Raw genomic sequence first — 20,006 nt, forward strand, 5'->3', positions numbered from 1 at the left:
ATCTTTCATTTAAAATTAAAATGTTAATTTTATAATTTAGATTAGATCTCTAATTATTAATATAAAAATAAGAGTTAGTGTCTGTCAAGCTTTCCCAAATTCTCGAAGGCTCCGTCTTCCCCATTCTCAATTGATGCTCTCTGCTGCTCTTTCTGCCCGATCAAGAGGAGAAGCAGAAAGTAAACAATTGATTTTCTAGATAAGGTATGCCTTTTCTTCAAATTTACCTTAGTTTTGTTTTTGATTTCGGGACTCAAATTGTATCTTGTCTCGAATTTTTTGTCCGTCGTGGTAAAAGTACCCAAACCGTTTGACCAGATCCCACACCCACACCCACACCAGTGTCATGTTGACACGGGTGCGCACCTAAACTGCCGTGTCGGAGCAACTTAGGTGTGAACCCCATTAAGAGTTTTCTTTAATGTTACATTCGTAGCGAATAAAAAGATTATATAGATATTAATGTGAAAATATTTTCCTATTTGATTCTAAGATGTAAATTTATTATACTATCTGTGTGTGTGTGGGGGGGGGGGGGGGTAATTTGAGCTTGAACTCGAGTTCGAGGTTATTAATTAGCTTGTTACTATATTAAGGCATGCTTGAACTTGTCTAATTTATTTGAGTTGAGCTCTACTCCAATTTAGAGAAAGAAGTGAGGATCCATATAGCCGACCCCAACTTGTTTGCGACTGAGGCATAGTTGTTGTTGAGCTCTACTCCAATTTGAAGCTAGTTCGATGTTTGAGCTTGAGTTTGAACTCGACTTGTAAAGCTCAAGGATGAAAAACTGAGGTCAGCTTAATCAGATTAGCTGAGGTAGCTATTGATGACTCTCATTTCCTTAGTGATTATGCCAATGGCTAGTGAGGCATTAACTTTAGTAACATCTTTACAACTAAGATTATATATGACACACTTCCCATTTGGACAAAGATGCATGTTGCAGGTTAAGTAATAAAAGGATGAACATATGGCAGCTTAGGAATAAGATCCACCAGAACAAATATACAGTGGGGGCATTCAATAAAGTTCTGAAAATAGAACTCTGATTCAATGCACTTTTCTTTTGCATCTTTTTAACTTTTGATTTTTGAAGATGATGCTCTGTGTATGCAATTGATTTCCGTTGGTTTGCTGACCAAGCTTTTACTGCTATGTTTCTTTGTTCTAGTTCCAGTTTCACTTTGAAGATTCAATTCATTATCACTGGAAGTTGTCATAGAAAAACACACTAGGCAAACTGACACGGAAGGAAGTAATAAGCAGACTATCTTAAGACTTAGATTCAGCAAAATAATCAGTGTGATGAGTGCTTTGCACTTGCATGTTCTCTTCAGAATAACCACCAGGAGAAGTTCTTGCAGTGATCATATAGATGACATTTCAAATACTTTTTAACGATAGGTTGCACAATGTTCCCAACTAGCTTGGAATTAAGGCTTAGTTGTTGTTGTTAATAGATTGTACAATGTGCCATCATGTTAGTAGATTAGCCAATTTATTCCCTTTGATATTTCTGTTTGCATTTTATGCACTTTCAGATCTCCTTATCTTGCTCTTTTTTAATTTTCAAATTTCCTGTGATCTTTTTTTTTGCATTGTACCTGCAGGGAACAACAGGTTTCTCCAACAATCATCTCATCAAGGATGGCCGTTAGCTGTGAGTGTCTTGAACTTCTGCATCAATAGAAATGTATAGTCCATTATGGTGTTTTAGTTCGGGTTCAAATTTAAGTTGATTCATTCCTTTTATATTCAACCCAGGGAGTTGGCCCAGTTCCCCCTGTCATTAGCCATCAAGTAGTACATCCTAGTGTAATAGTACCAACTCAAAAGGAACAGTTTTTGAGAACTAAATTCTCTCCTCAACAGGATGCATTACCAGAAGTCGCAGTTCAAACGTTTGATAAGCTCCACGTTCCTGCCCCTGCAAGTTCTGGTGATTTCAATCGTGTGCTCATTCAAGCTGGATCGAGTGGAATAGATGCAGGAGTAAGTTGAATTCTCAACTAATCCTGTCGCTCCTAGTGATTGTAGCATGCTACAATTATTTTAGCCGTGAAATAGACCATGGATTGGTTTTCAGGATTTTATGTTCTGTGATTGAGATCTTTTTCCTGCCTCACTATTTCTTCTATCTGTCTTCTTCCGGTATTGATCAGATGCTTGGTGATAAAAATAAAAGAACCCTGAAGAATTTACCAGTTGACAAGCAAATATTAGCTCCTATAGGAGGAAAGCAAATGAAAGATTCTGGGAAGCAAATTGCAGTGCAGGAGCAAGCGAACCAGCTGAGATTGCAGTCTTCAAATAAGGTTGGTCTTAGATCATAAAGCAAGTAACTGATTTTGATTTGAATATCTTCAAATTTCAGCAATATTTTAGCAGTACAAGACTTAATGGAGACATGTGCATCTTCCCCTATTTGGCGACTAATTTGTTTACATGTGTTTTGAATCAGAGTGGCAGAAAGAGGAAAACTTCATTGATTTCTCTGGCAGCTGTAAGATCATTTTCTGCATCTACTTCTTAAAGCCCTTCATGTACTGGTGTTTCCATTTCACTCTGCCGCTGATGTTTGCATCTTTTTTTGGGGATTGGACTTCCCTTTCTTAATTTATGATTGGACTTCCCTTTCTTAATTTATTCTTGTCTCTGTCACCTTAATAGTCACTTGGAGGAATGAGTATGACATGTCTATATAGTCTTCGTCAACTTTATTCTTGCTCATTTAATATATTCCTGGGATGTAGGTTGGGAAAGAGAAAGCTACTATAGATCATATTATGAATGGCAGTAGCGACAGCTACTTATCCCGGGGAGATGCTGGTCTGATTGCTGCAAGTAATTCACTCGCTGCATTGAGGAAAAGTATTGCTGCTTCCATTGAATCTGACCGGAAAGGTAGGTTACAACAAGCTTAATGGGTCATAAGAAAAATTAATATTAAAAAGATAGTAATTTAGATAATTGACAGTCAACAGAAATTAATCCTCCATTAGGACTCCCTGGATCATTTTTAACAAGTTTAGATTTAGGCTCTGATTTTGAACTGTACATAACCGGTCTCACCTTTTGTTAGGTTCTAACCTCACCCAGCTAGGTCGTGCGTCTAATTCTCTTATGTTCAGGAAATAACATTATCCCAAGCAAACCCAATCGTGCTGGTTTTATTAGCATTATCCCCTGCTTCATTCTTCCAGAAGCCACTAGTGTTTTAGGGGACTAGTGGAAGATTCATTGCACATATCTGAAGGTGTATAGTTAATGTATGATATTTGTGCTTTGTCATGAACCTCTTTGCTTAAAAGCAAATAGTGATGTGGCAGCTGCTCATGGCGGCAAATAGATGGTGTCATCTGTAAGTTTCTCTTGTGAAATTTGCAAGATATATTGCTTCAGTATAATTGTATCTTAAAACGGGAAAAAAATGAAAAGAATGTGTGGTGTCACATTTAGGGTTTGAGATCAAGCACTGTAGCTTCTGACTTTTTGAGGCTCTTACCCTGATGGATAAATTGTTGGTTATCAGCACAAAGGATAATTGACTTCATATTGCTTTGCAGGCATCACTATTAAAGAGATTGGAAGCCTTCACGCAACAAAGAGCAAGCTCCTATGTTGCCACTTCCATTCACAAGGAAAATTGTTAGCTACTGCTGGTCACGAGAGGAAGGTTTGTCTTGCTTATAAAAGGATTTTTAATGGGAGAGCACTTATGTCAATTTCTCCTGTTAATGAACTTGTACGATCTATGTTTAGGTTGTAATTTGGGACGTGGAACATAGTGATGTTAAATGTGGAGAAGGTCATGCTCATCTCATTACAGATATCCGTTTTAGACCAAACTCAATGATGTTTGCAACATCCTCTTTTGACAGAACTGTGATGTTATGGGATGCAGCCAAGGTACTACCTCTATTTTCCATACCAAGTTCTTGGCAAATGAGTCTTTCAGTTATTTCTTTTACAAGTTTCATCCATCTCAGAAATAGCAGTCAGCATAGTCAAATCAACCAGGATATGTATTCACTAGTTGTAACTTCTACGATTTCGTTGTTCTTGGTCAACATTATTTCTTCTAATTTCTATGCTATTATTATCCTGATTGTTTTTCTTTTACTTAGATGAGAATCTATATTCTTATTTTAGCAAGCAGCTGCTCAGACTATTGTCAATTGGCGTTTACTGCCACATTCATTATCTCTGCGCTGAGGATAAAAGATTTATCACTAATATGTACAGAATCATCATCTTGTTCTGTCTAACACATTTCATTTGACTCAATATTTGAGGAACTTGCTGTTACCAAAACATCTTTTGCAGTCTCTAGACCTTCAGAATATCTTTTTCTTCTTCTTATGGTTATCAGGACTTTTCTAATAATGATAACTGTCTAATATCTTGAGTTTTTTCCCTTTTTCTTCTGTGTCTATTACAACCATGATACTGTACCTGTTTCACCATTTTGTCTTAATCCAGCCAAGCAACCCTTTCAAAAGCCTTGTCGGGCACGCTGAGCATGTGATGTCCACAGATTTTCATCCAACAAAGGCCGGTCTCCTCAGCTCTTGTGATAGCAATGATGAGATTAGACTGTGGGATGTCGACGAGGGCGATTGCAAACTCATTTTTAAGGTTGGTGTCTCTACTTCTTTGTTTTTTAAACATTGATGAAGAGGTGCCTCTACTTGACATAGGAAGGGCCTCCATAATTTGGTATTACCTGTTTTTCTGTTCTATTTCAATTTTGAGCTTACATATCTACCTGATCTAAGTCATCTTCAAATCGGTTCTCCTGAATTCCTGCATTTAGATTGTGGGAAATGTTTTTCTTATTGTTCTTCTTACCTGCGAGCAATTTCAAAGTTTTCAAGATCAGTAGGCCTCAACATGTACATACACATGCGATAGTTTAGGAAATAAAAGGGTTGAGGTCATAATGTTATTTGAACCAACATCCATAATCACGTTCAGCGGGGCAAAGTACAGTGTCTAAACTAAGTGACGTTCTAGAGAATTAGCTATTATCCATTCACGAAATGTTGGTTAACTTGCTCTTGGTACAAATGCAGGGAGGTAGTAGACAAGTTAGATTTCAACCTCGATTTGGGAACTTATTGGCAAGTTCTACAGGAAATGTTATAAATATATTTGATGTGGAGACTAACAGCATCCAACAAAAGTTCGAAGTAAGATTGTCTATTCCCGGTCAAGCTTGTTTTAAATTTCTACTATGCTGCAATACTGTATCATATCAAAGTGGTCTCCTTTTCTTTGATATATAGGGTCATGTCAGAGATGTCCGTTCAATCTGTTGGGATATGAGTGGGAATTTCCTGGCATCCGTGAGCGAGGATAGTGCACGGATATGGTGTGTTAGCGGGGGAAAGTGTTTACATGAACTTTGCTCCAGTGGCAATAAGTTCCAGTCATGCACTTTCCACCCTGACCGCGCTCAACTCTTGGCGATTGGTTCTCATGAGGTATGCTTAACAGAATTTCTGCAGAAGCTTTGAGCTCGTAGATTAAGTTCTTTGTAGACTTGGCTTGATTAATGTCTCTATATAGTTGCACAACAACAAATGTAACCTAGGATTATTCACATGAATCACATGTAACCATCTCAAAACGTGTTTCAGATAACTTTTTAGATGATCTTAGATACTTTTAATATTTCACGAGGGGGAAGTAACTTGACGAGTGTTGTTGCAGTTACTGGAGCTGTGGAATCCAATGTACCAGAGCCACAGAACTTGGCCACACCAAGCACATGATGATATAATTTCTTCATTTGCAGATTCACCTCCGACAGGAACCATAGCCTCAGTGAGTCATGACCAGTATATCAAGATATGGCAGTGATGCTTTGTTGCATGCCAGTTTCTATGCTTCTTGGTTTAAGACTTTTACTTGGGACAAAGCAAGAAAACATTATTCTTGATTTTGATGAGGGATACAACTATTTACCTGGAATGAGTTATTTGAATGGCTGTATCAGCACAGAAACAGTCACAAACTTTGTTTCATAGTTTCAGACTCTAGTTAATCTTGACATTGTACTCCTCTGCCCTATTTTATTGTTTGGAAATTGAATTTAAAATGTTAATTAGACTTGTCTATTAAATACCTCATATAAAAATTTAATCTATGGATAAAGTAAATATCGCATCAAAGTTTAAAATAGAATAATTAAATGTATTTAAATTCTTAAATTAGAAAGTTTGTAAAAACAATATTATTAGTTAAAATGATAGCATATTTTATTTGACATAGTTCTGAATATTTTTATATCTCATACATTTTAGGGAGTACGTAGTATTTATTAGGTATGATTTGGGATAGGGATTGTATTAAATTTTTGAAAATTTTACTACTTATAATTAATCGGTAGGATTATGAACTTTTGATGAAATAGAAATAGGATCAAACAATCAATTCAATAACCTGATTGGGCCGATTCAATTTACTTGGTATTCCCATTACAAATTCCAAAATCTTCCTCACTGTTCTCTTACTGCTTTTGGGGGTTAACTATTCCCAATCAAAACCCCAGCACTCACAAATCACACACACACACACACACAAAAATGGAGTTGAAAGAATCAAGTAGAAGTGAAGAAGTATCATCGGCAAAAGCAGTACAGGTTGGAGCTTTGGCTCCTGGAATCAATGTCCGTATAGTTTTCCCCCTTCTCCGCAAATATGATTTTTTAAAACTTTAAATTCCTCTGTTGTAGTTGATTTTTCGTTTTTGGGTTCAGGGTCCTACAAGGAATACGCTAAAGAGATGCATTTTTAATGCTGGGTTTGTGTCTCGCTGTTATATTGGACTTGGCTTTTTCATCAAGTACTTTTCTTCTTCTTAGCAGGTATGTTTCAGCTTTTGTTACTCAGTGTTGTAGACTTGATTTGCATTAGTGTATAGTTATTTTTGCGTACATGTTAATGTACTTGAAAACTGTCAAGTAAGCTTTGTATAATTGGATTAATCGATTTGGATAAAATAAGTAAATAATCCTTACTTTGGAGGTGATTTGAATAGATTCCCACTTCAAATCTTTGATTTTGTGTAGTACTTGGAAATTGGAATAAGTGATAAAATGTCTGAATTACAAGATCATATAACTAGTTGACAGCATTTGTTGGATTATTTCTTTGGAAAATAAAGTTAATATCTAGGACAAAGAAGGGTTTTCCTAGACTCATTAAGACTAATGATCATCCCTAAGGTGTTCCATTCCCTTTGTGCATCATCTTCTCTACCAGCCGTAGAGACACACATATTTCATTTTCCTGGAAATATAAACTGGATAAAGTCAAAGAGTACTGCAGACAAAGTAAACATTATTTGTCAGTTGACATGGTCTAAAAATGACTTCCCTCACTCTTGGGTACAAGTTGTCTCAACTCTTAATTTCATATCTATTCTCCAACCAACACTTAGACATTATAATCAATCTTTAGTATTCAAAAATTTCATAAAAAACTATCTGATTTGCTAACATTATTATCAATCTATAATCTAAAAAATTCAGAAAATATTTGAAAAATGTTTGGAAAATGTTTCCATCGTATCACCACCGTAAATAAAAAACAATTAGTACTTACTGTCTATTTTTCCAAGATATTGTCACCATCATGTGATTAATCGAGGAATATAACATACACTTTGTTAATCTTCATTCTGAGATGAATTTACCTCACTAAAGTCTTTTTATGTCGAAATAGTTACTAAAAATGTTTTTTCTCTTAAATAACATTTATGCTAGAGCTAGAAATTGACAAATCATTAACATCGACATAGCGGCAAATAATAACATTTGACTTAATTATAATACTTATGATAAATGCACTTATCATGTTTTATCGATTTTAAGACTTATGGTAAATGCAGTTATCATATTTTATCGATTTTTAATCATTTTCTTTCATGCAAGAATCAAACTTTACATTGTTTTGGTGCCTATCTCAAGCCATTCCGATATGTCAAATGGGGGTTGAAACTGCCTTGCTTTGGAATCACAATTTCTCAAATATGGCATGTTCTTTCCTAGGAAGTAGTGTTGAAGACATAGTAAAGTCGATAAAAGTCTATTCTCTCTAACAAATTAAGTTTTTAAACGAGATGGTTACACAATCTAACATGATTTTTATTGTTGATACAATCTAACATGGTGACATAGCAGATAGAGGTCCTAGGTTCAAGTCTCACCATCACTTATTGTAAAAAGAAAGAAAAAGTTCACTGGTTGATTTACAAAAAAATACTCAGACCTGTACGTGAGGGAGCTGTTTGATACATAATTAAGTAAATAAAAGTATACTTCTTTAGTAGTTTAACCATTTAGATGAAGTGGGTTACACAATTTATCACCTAGAACCGGTGTTTTTAAAAGCGAAAGAGCAAAAACGCAATAAGGTCCATGGGACGTGAATCGAAGAGCGAGAAATAAAGTACACAGTTGTTTGGAATGAAGTGCACTATTCCGAAATTAAAAAATAGCAAATATATGTATGAATTTAGTATTATAATGATCAAATTGTAATTAAAAAAACTACTTTCAATATTCAACAAACAATAATGTCGATACAAAGAATTGACCGTTTGTCACTTTGCGTGTTATTGTATGAAGCTCACACATCTATGAAGTGCATGGCTTCACCTATGAAGCAATAACCCATTTCTTTGGATAGTCTCATTGCTTTAAGCGACGAAATGATGTCTTGTAATAGCACTAGATGATTAAATGCTCCTTAAATAGAAATATGATGTTAATCTTTGCATAATATATAGATGTTATTATTAACTTACCACATTTGTAAGAGTTCATACATGCATGTTTGGAGCTAATGAAAGTCTTCCTTTATCGTAGTATGCGGCCCAACCGAACATTTTAACAAATATGAAGACATTTAGTTATGGTTTCTATTAAAAACCACGGGATAAAATCTTAATAGGCAATCCAATGCCTTCTTTTCAGTATAACCATATGGCATTCGGAACCTATTAGCCTGGCTAGTCCAGATTCACACCGCGTAGGGCCATTTAAAGGGAAAATACTCCCTATCAAGGATTTCTTCATTCCGGGGGCTCGAACCCGCGAGCTCTGGCTAAGGGGGAGGGATCCCATCCATCCCACCATACCCCTTGGTGGTCCAATCCGATGACTTAAATAAAAATAACATATATTTAACAAGAATTTAATTTCTTACTTACGTTATACCATCTTATCAATCTTTTTTTGTCTCAGATTATGTAATAAGAGTTTGCATAATCACAATGGCATGACTTTTATTGATATAGATTACTTGACTACCATTTTTTGGTAACTAGCTTTCGAAATTAATTAGTGGGATAAAATAAAAGAATGTATGACCTTCTAAAAGCGTAAGTGGTTAGCAACAATTAAATCACATCTAAATTAGATCATACCTTTTAATCTCAATTTTCAGTTGTCATATAATCTCAAGTATTTCAAAATTATTCAATACCCTTATACTTCTCTAAATTGATTGATTACTCCCTAATTGTTACTCTTTACACTACCGTGAAAATATTGTTTTTACACTATCACGATACTTCATAACACGTAACAAATAGCCTACAAGCTTGACAATGTAGCATAAAAAGATTGTAGATAATATGGTTAATAAATTAAACTACACGAACAGTGTAAACTATTTTTATACTTTCAATTCGGATGTGTTAAATCAAAATGGGAAAAAAGAAGAAGAAAAAACAAGGGGTGAGAGGGTGTTTCTTCTTGAGGTATTTACGAGTTTTAACCATCTTGCATGGAATTCAGCTCAAAAATTGCTTAGAAACCGAAATGGTCAAAATTAACGAGTGATTGTCTAATTGTGAAAAAGTCTATTAGATTAGCTCAAATTTAAGAAGGTTCACTATCTTTTTTTGTCACCTCTTTTGGTTCGAAGCGTTAGGGTTAAATATTGGAGTAAAAGTTGTTGTCTATTTGTCACCTAAAAACGCAGGCTCGGACAAACAATTCATTCTGAGCTGCATTAACACGTCTTTATTTGCTTTTTGTGTTTTCTTTTATGGTACTTTCCATCAAAAAGAATACTTTACAAAAGGTAAAATGGTCAAAGGATAAAACTGTGTCATTGTCATTTTTACCACTATACTAGGGGCCACCATTTCTCTATTTAAATCAAGTGTTTTGCTTTTTTTTTTCCCTTACACTTTTGCATGGTACCGTCACCATTTCTCTCTCTCTCTCTCTCTCTCTGCATCTTCTGTGATTCTGTCTGTAATCCAAGTGGGATTTTGGTTCTTGAGACTCTTTCTTCATCTTTCCCAGTTGTTCTTGCTCAAATCTTCTTTCCCTTCCCTTTTCTGTGATTAAGTAACGCTTTGTTTTTGGAGATCATGGCTAGTTTGGAGGCTCGACGCTTGTAAGTTTTTATGTGTTTGCCAAATTTTATATAGCAAAAACTACTACGTCTCAATTGGTTTATACTTACATTTTTAATGATTGATACTCTTGATAATCTGTGCTTGTCTACTTTTCATTTGATTTTGGGTGTATGTGATTTTTCCCCTTTATTTGACTGGTTTTAGTCATGCTTTTCTTTTATTTGTTTGTGTTTTCCAGACTTGAAGTTGTCATTCTTAATTACATGGTTAAGAGAGGTTTCCATCAGACTTGTGAGGTATTCGCCAGAGAAATTAATGCTAATCCAAATCCTGTTGGTAAGTAACTCCTTTTAATGAATTTTATTCTTTTGGTGAGAAAAAAAGAATCCTATTCTTTTATAAGATGCTAAAAACTGATCCTTTAATGAATTAAGATATGTGTTTTAGTAATGATTGTTATTTACCTTAAAGGGTTGTAAAATTCTCATGCTTAGTTTTGTAATTCTTACATATGTGATATGACCATATGTTAGATTGCTGATCGTGTTGTTCTTGAAAAATTTTCTAATAAGTTGAGGTCATTCTCTTTGATTTATGTGGTACATTCTAGTTATCTATTGTAGGATGTTTTTGGAAGTACTGTATTAACCGTCCTTCAGTAATTTAGAGAGACGTGTATAATGGAGTTGAAGTCTAAGTTGCTCGGACATGGGTGTGGATATCCGACACGGGTGCAGATCTAGAGGTCGGATCCTTTGAGATGTAAATTCTGAGATGTAAATTCTAAGATACGGGGGTACAGATCCTATTATGGATACGGATGCGGGGATCCGGCTAAAAGTAATTCAAAAATATAAAAATATCTCTAAATTATGAGAAATTTTGTGGGAATACTTACATATAGCTTGTATAATGTGGATTTTTTTTTTAATTCTAAAGTTGTAGATACGCAAGGGATTGATTTCCTAGATAAGGTATGATATTTTCATCAAATTTACCCTAGTTTTGATTCTGATTTCGGGAATCAAATTGTATCTTGTCTCGAATTTTTTGGTCCGTCATGGTCAAAGTACCCAAAATTGTTTGACCAAATCCGGTACGGATCCCATACCCACACCCATACTAGTGTCGTGTCGATACGGGTGCGACACCTAAACTGCCGTGTCGGAGCAACTTAGGTTGAAGTTACGTGTTAACGTGATACAGGGCTTTGGAGTAATGATATGTGATATTTGTGATATTGTTTCTTTCAGCTATCAATTCTCCTGAAGGATATCTGCAAGAGTGGTGGAATATATTTTATGAAGCATTCAGCTCTAGGTTCCCTGAGGTTGCTCTATTCGCGGCCGGATCCTTTGATAAGGTGTTACCCATAGAACTTTTCTAAGTTATGTTCATGGTTAACTGATATGAAATAATAGCAAACTAATTTCTGAATTCTCAGGTCGCACAGACAGTGGAGAACGTTGTGTCTAATATCGGTCCTGTAAGTTCAACCTATGCTCCTAATCATACAGGAGAAAACATCTCTACTGTGACGACATCCTCTCTTATGATGCCGTCCCCTCATTTGATGGCATCCAGCGGTCCTGACCTTATGGACCCCTATATTTCAGATTTGTTGTCATCCATTTGTCCTAACTTGTTGCCAAATTTATCTCCTCCAATGGCATCTATTACTCCTGAAATGATGCCAACAGGGGGAGATGTCCTTCAGAATGGCTGTTCAATCATGCCAAGGACAGGGTATATTCAGCCCAGTTGCACACAATTTTCTGTTGGACCAAATATTCGGATGGTGCAAGGGCAACCATCGTTAGATCTGCTGCCCGGAAGAATGCAAGAGCAAGCCCAGCATATGACTCCTCCAAAAGACGTGACATCGATTTTAAAGTTTCTTGAGATTAATAAAATGGATGGCATGCTTCCATCTGCAAGCAACTCTGGGTAATAGCATGCTATATTTATTGCTAAACTGATCATTCTCATCGCACTTTGATCTATTTTACAAAGCTTCCTTTGTCGCTTCAACGAGGATAAAGGTTGAGCACTTGATGCTATGTGGTTTTTGTTTCGCTTGGTCGGATAGTATTGTCTTAAGCTGCTAAGGCAACGTAAAGAAAATTAGCCAAAATCACGTTATTATTCTGTCTTTGTATTGCTATTATGAGTTTCTGATATATTAAATATCAAGAGTTTCTTGCAAAACATGGCTATTAAGACATGCTCTTTAGTCTAGTAAGCGGAACCTTCTACTTAGCCAGTACTATGAGATAGTCTTTTCACATTATCTTGATATTCCAAGCATGTTTTGTATGTGAAAGCATTACTTGCTTGTTGAAGTTATTGAATCAGAATCTTCTAATTTTCTATGATGCATTTCCATGTCTTTCAGCTATTCAATGCAGCAAATTCCAACGGTTCCTCCACAGTGGGAGGGCAGAGTATGTTTACATTTTCCCCAAACATATTTGCAAGCTTTTTAGTAATTATTTGTAAATAATTGACAAACTTTTATTCTTTCCAGGGCGACAGACGTGGTATAAACTTGGAAGGACCTATGCAGATGGAACCAAATCTTTATTTGCCTCCATGGCCAGAACATTCTGACGCGGGTTTGTTTGTATCTTGGCTTAAAATATTATGCATGTAGTTTATAGAATCTTTTGTCTTTGGCATTGATATTGTTGGATGTGTGGACAGTCATTTAACTTTTACTCCTAAGTCAACTCGACGTGCATTGTGATAATCTGCAAAAGACTAGCACTAAAATCCATTAGAATGATAAATTGCATACATCAAATAGCACTGGCTCAGTCTTAATTTGTAGCAGTTGTGAATCCCTTTTCGTTTGGATTAATATATGTCTACCATAAACATCAAAATACTATTTCTGGATAGGCTTCATTGTCAAGCTTAAAGGGAATAACTCATATACTAAGATTTTTGTTGTCTCGCTAGCTAACATAGAAAACGATTTTAGGCCAGCAGTTGTTTCTATGTGAATCTCTTCCCAACCTGGTCAAGCCACATAGGCACGAATTGAAATGGGAATGACAGGTGTTTTATATTTATAAATGAGGCTCACATGGGCCTAAGGTGGTCTAACGGCACCACTTGGGATGGGAATGACATGTGTTTCAGTTTATAAATGTGGCTCACATGGGCCTAAGGTGGCACTTATTACTTAGTTATCAAATAATACATTGTTCAACTTCCACTTGCTCTACCTTACCTTGTATATTTTACAATTCAGGCATGTGGAACCCTGCTGAGATCAATAGTTCTGGAACATATTATTTGACATAAGTAAAATCGAGTTGTTGACATAAGTATCAAGTATCAACTACTACATGGTTGTTTTTGTATAAATTTTACTTAGATTTTCTTCAAATTTATATTATCAAAAAAAGAAGTTATTATTGTGAAAATATTTCCCAATATGATTCTGAGATTTAAATTTTTTATACTAAAAATGTCTCCGTGAGCCGAGGAGCTATCAGAAGTAGCCTCTCTACTTCCACAAGGTAGGGGTAAGGTCTGCGTATACACTATCCTCCCCAAACCCCACTTGTGGGATTTCACTGGGTTTGTTGTTGTTGTTGTTGTATACTAAAAATGTCTCCCATTTTGAGTCTGAGATATAATTCAAGGTTGTCTCGAGTTTGAGGTTGTTAATTAGATTGTTGCTACACTGAGTCGTGCTTGAACTTGTCTACATTTGTTCTGAGGTGAGAACTCCCCAACTTGAAGCTAGTTTGATATTTGAGCTTGAGTTTGAAGTTGACTAGTATAATACTTGAGCTGAGCTCAAGGATGAACGACTGAGCTCGGCTTGATCCAATTTCCATCTATGGATGGATCTCATTTCCTTAGTGATTATGCAAATGGCTAGCAAGGCATTTGCTTTAGTAAAATCTACACAACTAAGATGATATAGGACATACCTTTCCATGTGGACAAAGATGCATGCTGCAGGTTGAAGTAAGAAAAGGATAAACATAAGGCAGCTTAGGATTAAGATACCAAAGAATGTGGCACCCGCATTCAATGAAGTTCTTAAAATAGAATTTTGATATGATGCACTTCTCATTTGCATCTTTTTATCTTTTGGTTTTAGAAGATGATACGCTGTATGTAGCAATTAACTTCCACTGGCTTGCTGAACAAGCTCTAATTACTGTGTTTCTTTGTTCCTGTTCGAGTTTCATTTCTTCGATGATTAGACTCATTATGAATTAGAAGTTTTGATATTAATGGACACTAGGCAAAACTAACATGGAATGAAGTATGACATAAGCAGACAACTTTTAAACTTACATTCAGCAAAATAATCAGTTTTATGAGTGCTTAGCACTTGCATGTTCTCTTCAGAAGAATCACCATGAGATGTTCTCTCAGTGACCATATAGACAACGTTTTAAATAACTTCTAAAGATAGATTTTACAATGATCCCATCCATCATATAGTTGAGGCTTAGTTGTTGTTGATAAATTTTACAATGTAGGTTAGTAGGTTAGCCACTTTAATTTCTTTAATATTTATGTTGGTACTTTTAAACTTTTAGGTCTCCTCATCCTTTTCTTTTTAAAATATTCTGTTGATCTTTCTTCCACTGTACCTGCAGGGAACAACAGATCTCTCCAACAAGCATCTCATCAAGGATGTCCGTTAGTTGTGAGTGTCTTTAACTTTTGCATCAATCGAAATGTATAGTCCATTATGGTGTTTCAGTTTGGTTTCAAATTTAAGTTGATTCATTCCTTTTATATTCAACCCAGGGAGTTGGCCCAGTTCCCCCTGTCATTAACCATCAAGTTGTACATCCTAGTGTAATAGTACCGACTCAAAAGGAACAGTTTTTGAGAACTAAATTCTCTCCTCAACAGGGTGTTTTACCAGAAGTGGCAGTTCAAGCATTGGATGAGCTCAACTTTCCTGCCCCGGCAAGTTCTGGTGATTTCAATTGTATGCTCATTCAAGCTGGCTCGAGTGGCAAAGATGCAGGAGTAAGTTGAATACTCAGCTAATCATGTCGCTCCTATTGATTGTAGCATGCTGCAATTATTTTAGCCGCGAAATAGACCATGGGTTGCTATTCAGGATTTTATGTTCTGTGAAATCGCTTTGTAAAACTTTGTACATCAAGTTATCAATTGTCAAAATAAGAGCAGTAAATTAAAACTCTGAAACGAAAGAGCCTATGTAGCAGAAAGAAAAAGAGGAAAAAACTTCAAAGTATTTGCAAAGCAATAACCAGATTGAGGACAAAATAAAGACTATCCTACTATACTGATGTGACTGAGATATTTTTTCTGCCTTACTATTTCTTCTATTTGTCTTCTTCTGGTATTGAGCAGATGCTTGGCGATAAAAATGAAAGAACCCTGGAGAATTTATCAGTTGACCAGCAAATATTAGCTCCTACAGGAGGAAATCAAATTGCAGTGCAGGAGCAAGTGAACCAGCTGAGACTGCAGTCTTCAAATAAGGTTGGCCTTAGATCATTAAGAAAGTAACTGATTTTATTTGAACATCTTCAAATTTCAGCAATATTTTAGCAGTACAAGAGTTGATGGAGACATGTGCATCTTCCCTGTTTGACCACTGATTTATTTACACGTATTTTGAATCAGAGGGGCAGAAAGAGGAAAGCTTCACTGAGTTCTCTGGCAGCTGTAAGATAATTTTTGTGCATCTACTTCTTAAAACCCTTCATGTGCTGGTGTTTTCGTTTCACTCTACCGCTGTCATCTGCATCTTATTGGGGATTGGACTTTCCTTTATTAATTTTTTCTTGTCTCTGTCAACCTTTATAGTCATTGGATGAATGAGTATGATTTAATATATTTCTGTGCTATAGGTTGGGAAAGAGAAAGCTACTACCGATGGTATTTCGAATGGCAATATTAACAGCTACTTCTCCCAGGGAGATGCTGGTCTGATTGGTGCAATTAATTCGATCTCTGCATTGGGGAAAAGTATTGCTGCTTGCATTGAATCTGACCAGAAAGGTAGGTTACAACAAGCTTAATGGTTAAAAACGTTCAATATTAGAAAGGTAGTTAGATAATTGACAACCATCAGTCTGCATTGAGGAGAAGTTTTGCTGCTCTCACTCAATCTGAATGGAAAGGTAGGTTACAACAAGCTAACAGTTAACAGTGATGTAAAAGAGGGAAAATGTCTATCTTGCAATACATTATCCCATCAGGGGTTCTTACTTTTGTCAAGGACCAGTAAATAACTACTAGTATTTAACAGTACATAATTCCATCAGGATTTAAGGGTGATAGTGTTATCTCCATATTATACCCTGCTTTACTCTTCCAGATGTCACTAGTGTTTTAGGGACTACTGGAAGATTCATTGCACATATCTGAAGGTGTATAGTTGATGTATGATAATTGTACTTTATCATGAACCTCTTTGCTCAAAAGCACGTTGTGATCTGGCAGCTTCTCATGGTGGCTAATAGATGGTGTCATCTGTAGATATCTTGTGAAATTTGCATCTAGGATTTGAGATCAAGCTCTGTAGCTGCTAGTTATCAGCACAAAGGATAATTGAGTTCTTTTTACTTTGCAGGCATCTCTATTAAAGAGATTGGAAGTCTTCACGCAACACACAGCGAGCTCCTATGTTGCCACTTCCATTCACAAGGGAAGTTGTTGGCTGCTGCTGGACATGAGGTTTGTCGTATTAACCTTCTACAGGATTCTTGTTGGTCAAATGGGAGGGCTTACCTCAATTTCTCCTGTTAACGAACTCGTACTGTGATCTATGTTTAGGTTGTGATTTGGGACTTGGAAAATAATGATGTTAACACTGGAGAAGGTCATGCTCATCTCGTTACAGATATCCGTTTTAAACCAAATTCAACGGTGTTTGCAACATCTTCTTTTGACAGAACTGTGATGATATGGGATGCAGCCAAGGTACTACCTCTATTTTCCATTATAAATTTCATTTGAGTCAATATTTGAGGAACTACGGTGTTGCTAAAACATCTTATGCTGTTTTTACACCTACCGGTCAAACGTAGGTAATCTTTTTATTTTTCCTATGGCTATCAGGACGTTTCTGATAATGATAACTGTTTAATCTCTTAAGTTACTTCATTTTTCTTCTGTCTATTACAACCATGATACCTTACCTATTTCACCATCTTGTCTTAATCCAGCCAAGCAACCCTTTCCAAAAACTTTTGGGGCATGCTGATCATGTGATGTCCCTAGACTTTCATCCTACAAAGGTGGGTCTTCTCAGTTCTTGTGATAGCAATGACGAGATTAGACTGTGGGATGTCAGTGAGGGTGATTGCAAACTCATTTTTAAGGTTGGTGTCTCCACTTCTTTTTGTAATGTTGATGAAGAGAGTGTCTCTACTTGACATAGGAAAGCCGCCTCCATTTGATATTTACCTGCTTTTCTGTTTCCATTTCAAATTTTACTTGTCTACCTATTCTAAGTCATTGTTGTATTTGTTTTGCTCATGAATTCCTGCAATTAGCATGTAGGAAGAGCCGATCCCAACTAGCTTGGGAGTTGGGATTGAGTGTAGTAATATTTTTTGTTGTTGCAAGGAATTTCAAGGTTTTTGAGATCAGTAGGTTGTCACCATGTGAATACACATTCAAATAGGCCATTTAGGATATAAATGGGTTGAGTTTCATAATATTATTTGACAGAGATAGGTATCACATTCAGCAAGGGAAAGTACAGTGCTGAAGTGACTTTCTAGAGAGTCAGATTTACTCAATTCACGAATGATAGTATTGATTTGCTCTTGGTACAAACGCAGGGAGGTAGTAGACAGGTTAGATTCCAACCTCGATTTGGGAACCTTTTGGCATGTTCTACAGGAAATATTATAAATATATTTGATGTGGAGACTAACAGCATCCAACAACAGTTACAAGTAAGATGTTTTATTCCAAATCAAGCTTGTCTTAAATTTCTTATCTGCAGCATTACTGTATCCTATCAATGCGGTCTCCTTTTCTCTGATATACAGGGACATGTCGGAGATGTCAGAGATCTATCTGTTGGGATATGAGCGGGAATTTCCTGGCATCCGTGAGCGAGGATAGTGCACGGATATGGTGTGTTAGCGGAAGAAAGTGTTTACATGAACTGCGTTCCAGTGGCAATAAGTTCCAGTCATGCACTTTCCACCCCGACCGCGCTCAACTCTTGGCGATTGGTTCTCATGAGGTATGCTTAACAGAATTTCTGCTGAAGCTTTGAGCTCATAGATGATAAGTTCTTTGTAGACTTGGCTTGATTAATGCCTCTATATAGTTGCACAACAACAAATGTAACCTAGGATTACTCACATGAATCACATGTAACCATCTCAAAACGTGTTTCAGATAACTTTTTAGATGATCCTAGATTCTTTTGATATTTCATGAAGGAAAGTAACATGTCAAGTGTTTTTGCAGTTACTGGAGCTGTGGAATCCAATGTACCAGAGCCACAGAACTTGGCCACACCAAGCTCATGATGGTATAATTTCTTCATTTGCAGATTCACCTCCGACCGGAACCATAGCCTCAGTGAGTCATGACCAGTATATCAAGATATGGCACTGATGCTTTTTCTTCGTGGATCAAGATACAACAATCAAACTTGTTTCTTTCTCTTCTTATTGGAGGATTTCGATATAATACCTTGGCCATTTACATTTCATAAAGAGATGCTTCCTTTGTTATAGGAATCAGTTTATTTGTCATTAATTGTTATAGTCCGCCAGCGGCAATACTCCCAAAGATCTTTTTATACTATATTAGAAAGGTATTTTCAATGCAATGCAATCCAGCATGCCTAGATTTATACTTATCCTATCCATAAAATGCTGGAAATTACATCATTCATAATAAAACTAGAGCTGTATACACTCTTTTGCATGTTATATAAGTTGAATAACACACCAAAGAGCCAATAAAAGCAAAAATGATATGCAATTATTATTATGTCGGGGTGATGTTTCATTTCAACTTTCTTGGCTTTCACGTACAATTGGAGTGTAAATTTCTCTTTTGGTTGAAGTTTTCTTCTTATATATAGAGAACTAAGATTTTGTATATTAAAACTGAAGTTTTTAAGAAATAAAATAGTTCAGAATTCTTGTAGGAACTGCTCACAATGCCTTGTCGAAAAAGGCCTCAAGTTTAGTGCTGCATTCACCCATTTCATTGATTCAAACATGAGTTTCACTTAGTTAAGTTCAAGCTAGATGGTCGGAAGCCTTTCAGACAACAAGTATGGATTTGGATTTCGTACCTTTGCTGTTAGTCCATAAGAATCCGACGGTAAAACTTTAAGGAATTTTTACCTCCTATAGCATAGGTTAACACCTTATTTATTTTAAATAAATACCATTCAAAAAAATTATATTCTATAGATACCTTTTAAGGTTTATAGCAAAATATTTAATTTTGGTTAACTCCTAGCCCTAAGCCACTAAATACGCTAATCAGTTACAATATTTTCTTTCTCTCTTTACTTTGATACATCCCATTCTCTTCCCCCATCCCATTAAAATTTCCGATTCTCTTCCTATTCTCTGTTAGTTCGCTTGCGATTTCTCCTCCGTCGATACAACATTATGAATTT

At 36.0% G+C, this 20,006-nt stretch overlaps 2 protein-coding genes across 4 annotated transcripts; both read left to right on the forward strand.

Moving 5' to 3' along the window:
- Positions 1-6,052, forward strand: LOC109213180 (transcriptional corepressor LEUNIG_HOMOLOG-like). Its single transcript, XM_019376937.1, has 12 exons — positions 1-204; positions 1,614-1,663; positions 1,876-1,995; positions 2,166-2,318; positions 2,465-2,506; positions 2,757-2,907; positions 3,570-3,679; positions 3,766-3,912; positions 4,486-4,641; positions 5,079-5,195; positions 5,292-5,489; positions 5,719-6,052. The coding sequence occupies exons 4-12, from the start codon at positions 2,166-2,168 to the stop codon at positions 5,866-5,868; spliced, it is 1,224 nt and encodes a 407-aa protein (XP_019232482.1). The 5' UTR covers positions 1-204; positions 1,614-1,663; positions 1,876-1,995; the 3' UTR covers positions 5,869-6,052.
- On the forward strand, positions 5,748-19,199 carry LOC109213178. 3 transcript variants are annotated; one of them, XM_019376935.1, is made up of 18 exons: positions 5,748-5,832; positions 6,768-6,875; positions 10,623-10,720; positions 11,638-11,747; positions 11,829-12,331; positions 12,780-12,828; positions 12,912-12,999; positions 15,013-15,062; positions 15,275-15,394; positions 15,746-15,877; positions 16,022-16,063; positions 16,249-16,399; positions 16,974-17,077; positions 17,177-17,323; positions 17,569-17,724; positions 18,190-18,306; positions 18,403-18,602; positions 18,833-19,199. In XM_019376935.1, the coding sequence occupies exons 2-17, from the start codon at positions 6,805-6,807 to the stop codon at positions 18,442-18,444; spliced, it is 1,980 nt and encodes a 659-aa protein (XP_019232480.1). In that variant the 5' UTR covers positions 5,748-5,832; positions 6,768-6,804; the 3' UTR covers positions 18,445-18,602; positions 18,833-19,199. The 3 variants fall into 3 exon arrangements, with proteins under 3 accessions (XP_019232480.1, XP_019232479.1, XP_019232481.1); XM_019376934.1 differs by lacking the exon at positions 5,748-5,832 and adding an exon at positions 6,112-6,677; XM_019376936.1 differs by lacking the exon at positions 5,748-5,832 and adding an exon at positions 6,112-6,677 and having other exon boundaries at positions 16,315-16,399.
- The last annotated feature ends 807 nt before the right edge of the window (positions 19,200-20,006 follow it).

The sequence above is a fragment of the Nicotiana attenuata genome, unplaced genomic scaffold (assembly GCF_001879085.1).
Source record: "Nicotiana attenuata strain UT unplaced genomic scaffold, NIATTr2, whole genome shotgun sequence".
NCBI lineage: Eukaryota > Viridiplantae > Streptophyta > Magnoliopsida > Solanales > Solanaceae > Nicotiana > Nicotiana attenuata.

Bases quoted from the DNA above. Each gene is read 5' to 3' on its own strand.
- LOC109213180 (XM_019376937.1), top strand. From the start codon at position 2,166: ATGCTTGGTGATAAAAATAAAAGAACCCTGAAGAATTTACCAGTTGAC. The intron at 3,680-3,765 runs GTTTGTCTTGCT...ATCTATGTTTAG, and splicing joins CTGCTGGTCACGAGAGGAAG to GTTGTAATTTGGGACGTGGA. The intron at 5,196-5,291 runs GTAAGATTGTCT...TTTGATATATAG, and splicing joins GCATCCAACAAAAGTTCGAA to GGTCATGTCAGAGATGTCCG.
- LOC109213178 (XM_019376935.1), top strand. From the start codon at position 6,805: ATGCTGGGTTTGTGTCTCGCTGTTATATTGGACTTGGCTTTTTCATCA. The intron at 15,878-16,021 runs GTTGGCCTTAGA...ATTTTGAATCAG, and splicing joins GACTGCAGTCTTCAAATAAG to AGGGGCAGAAAGAGGAAAGC. The intron at 18,307-18,402 runs GTAAGATGTTTT...TCTGATATACAG, and splicing joins GCATCCAACAACAGTTACAA to GGACATGTCGGAGATGTCAG.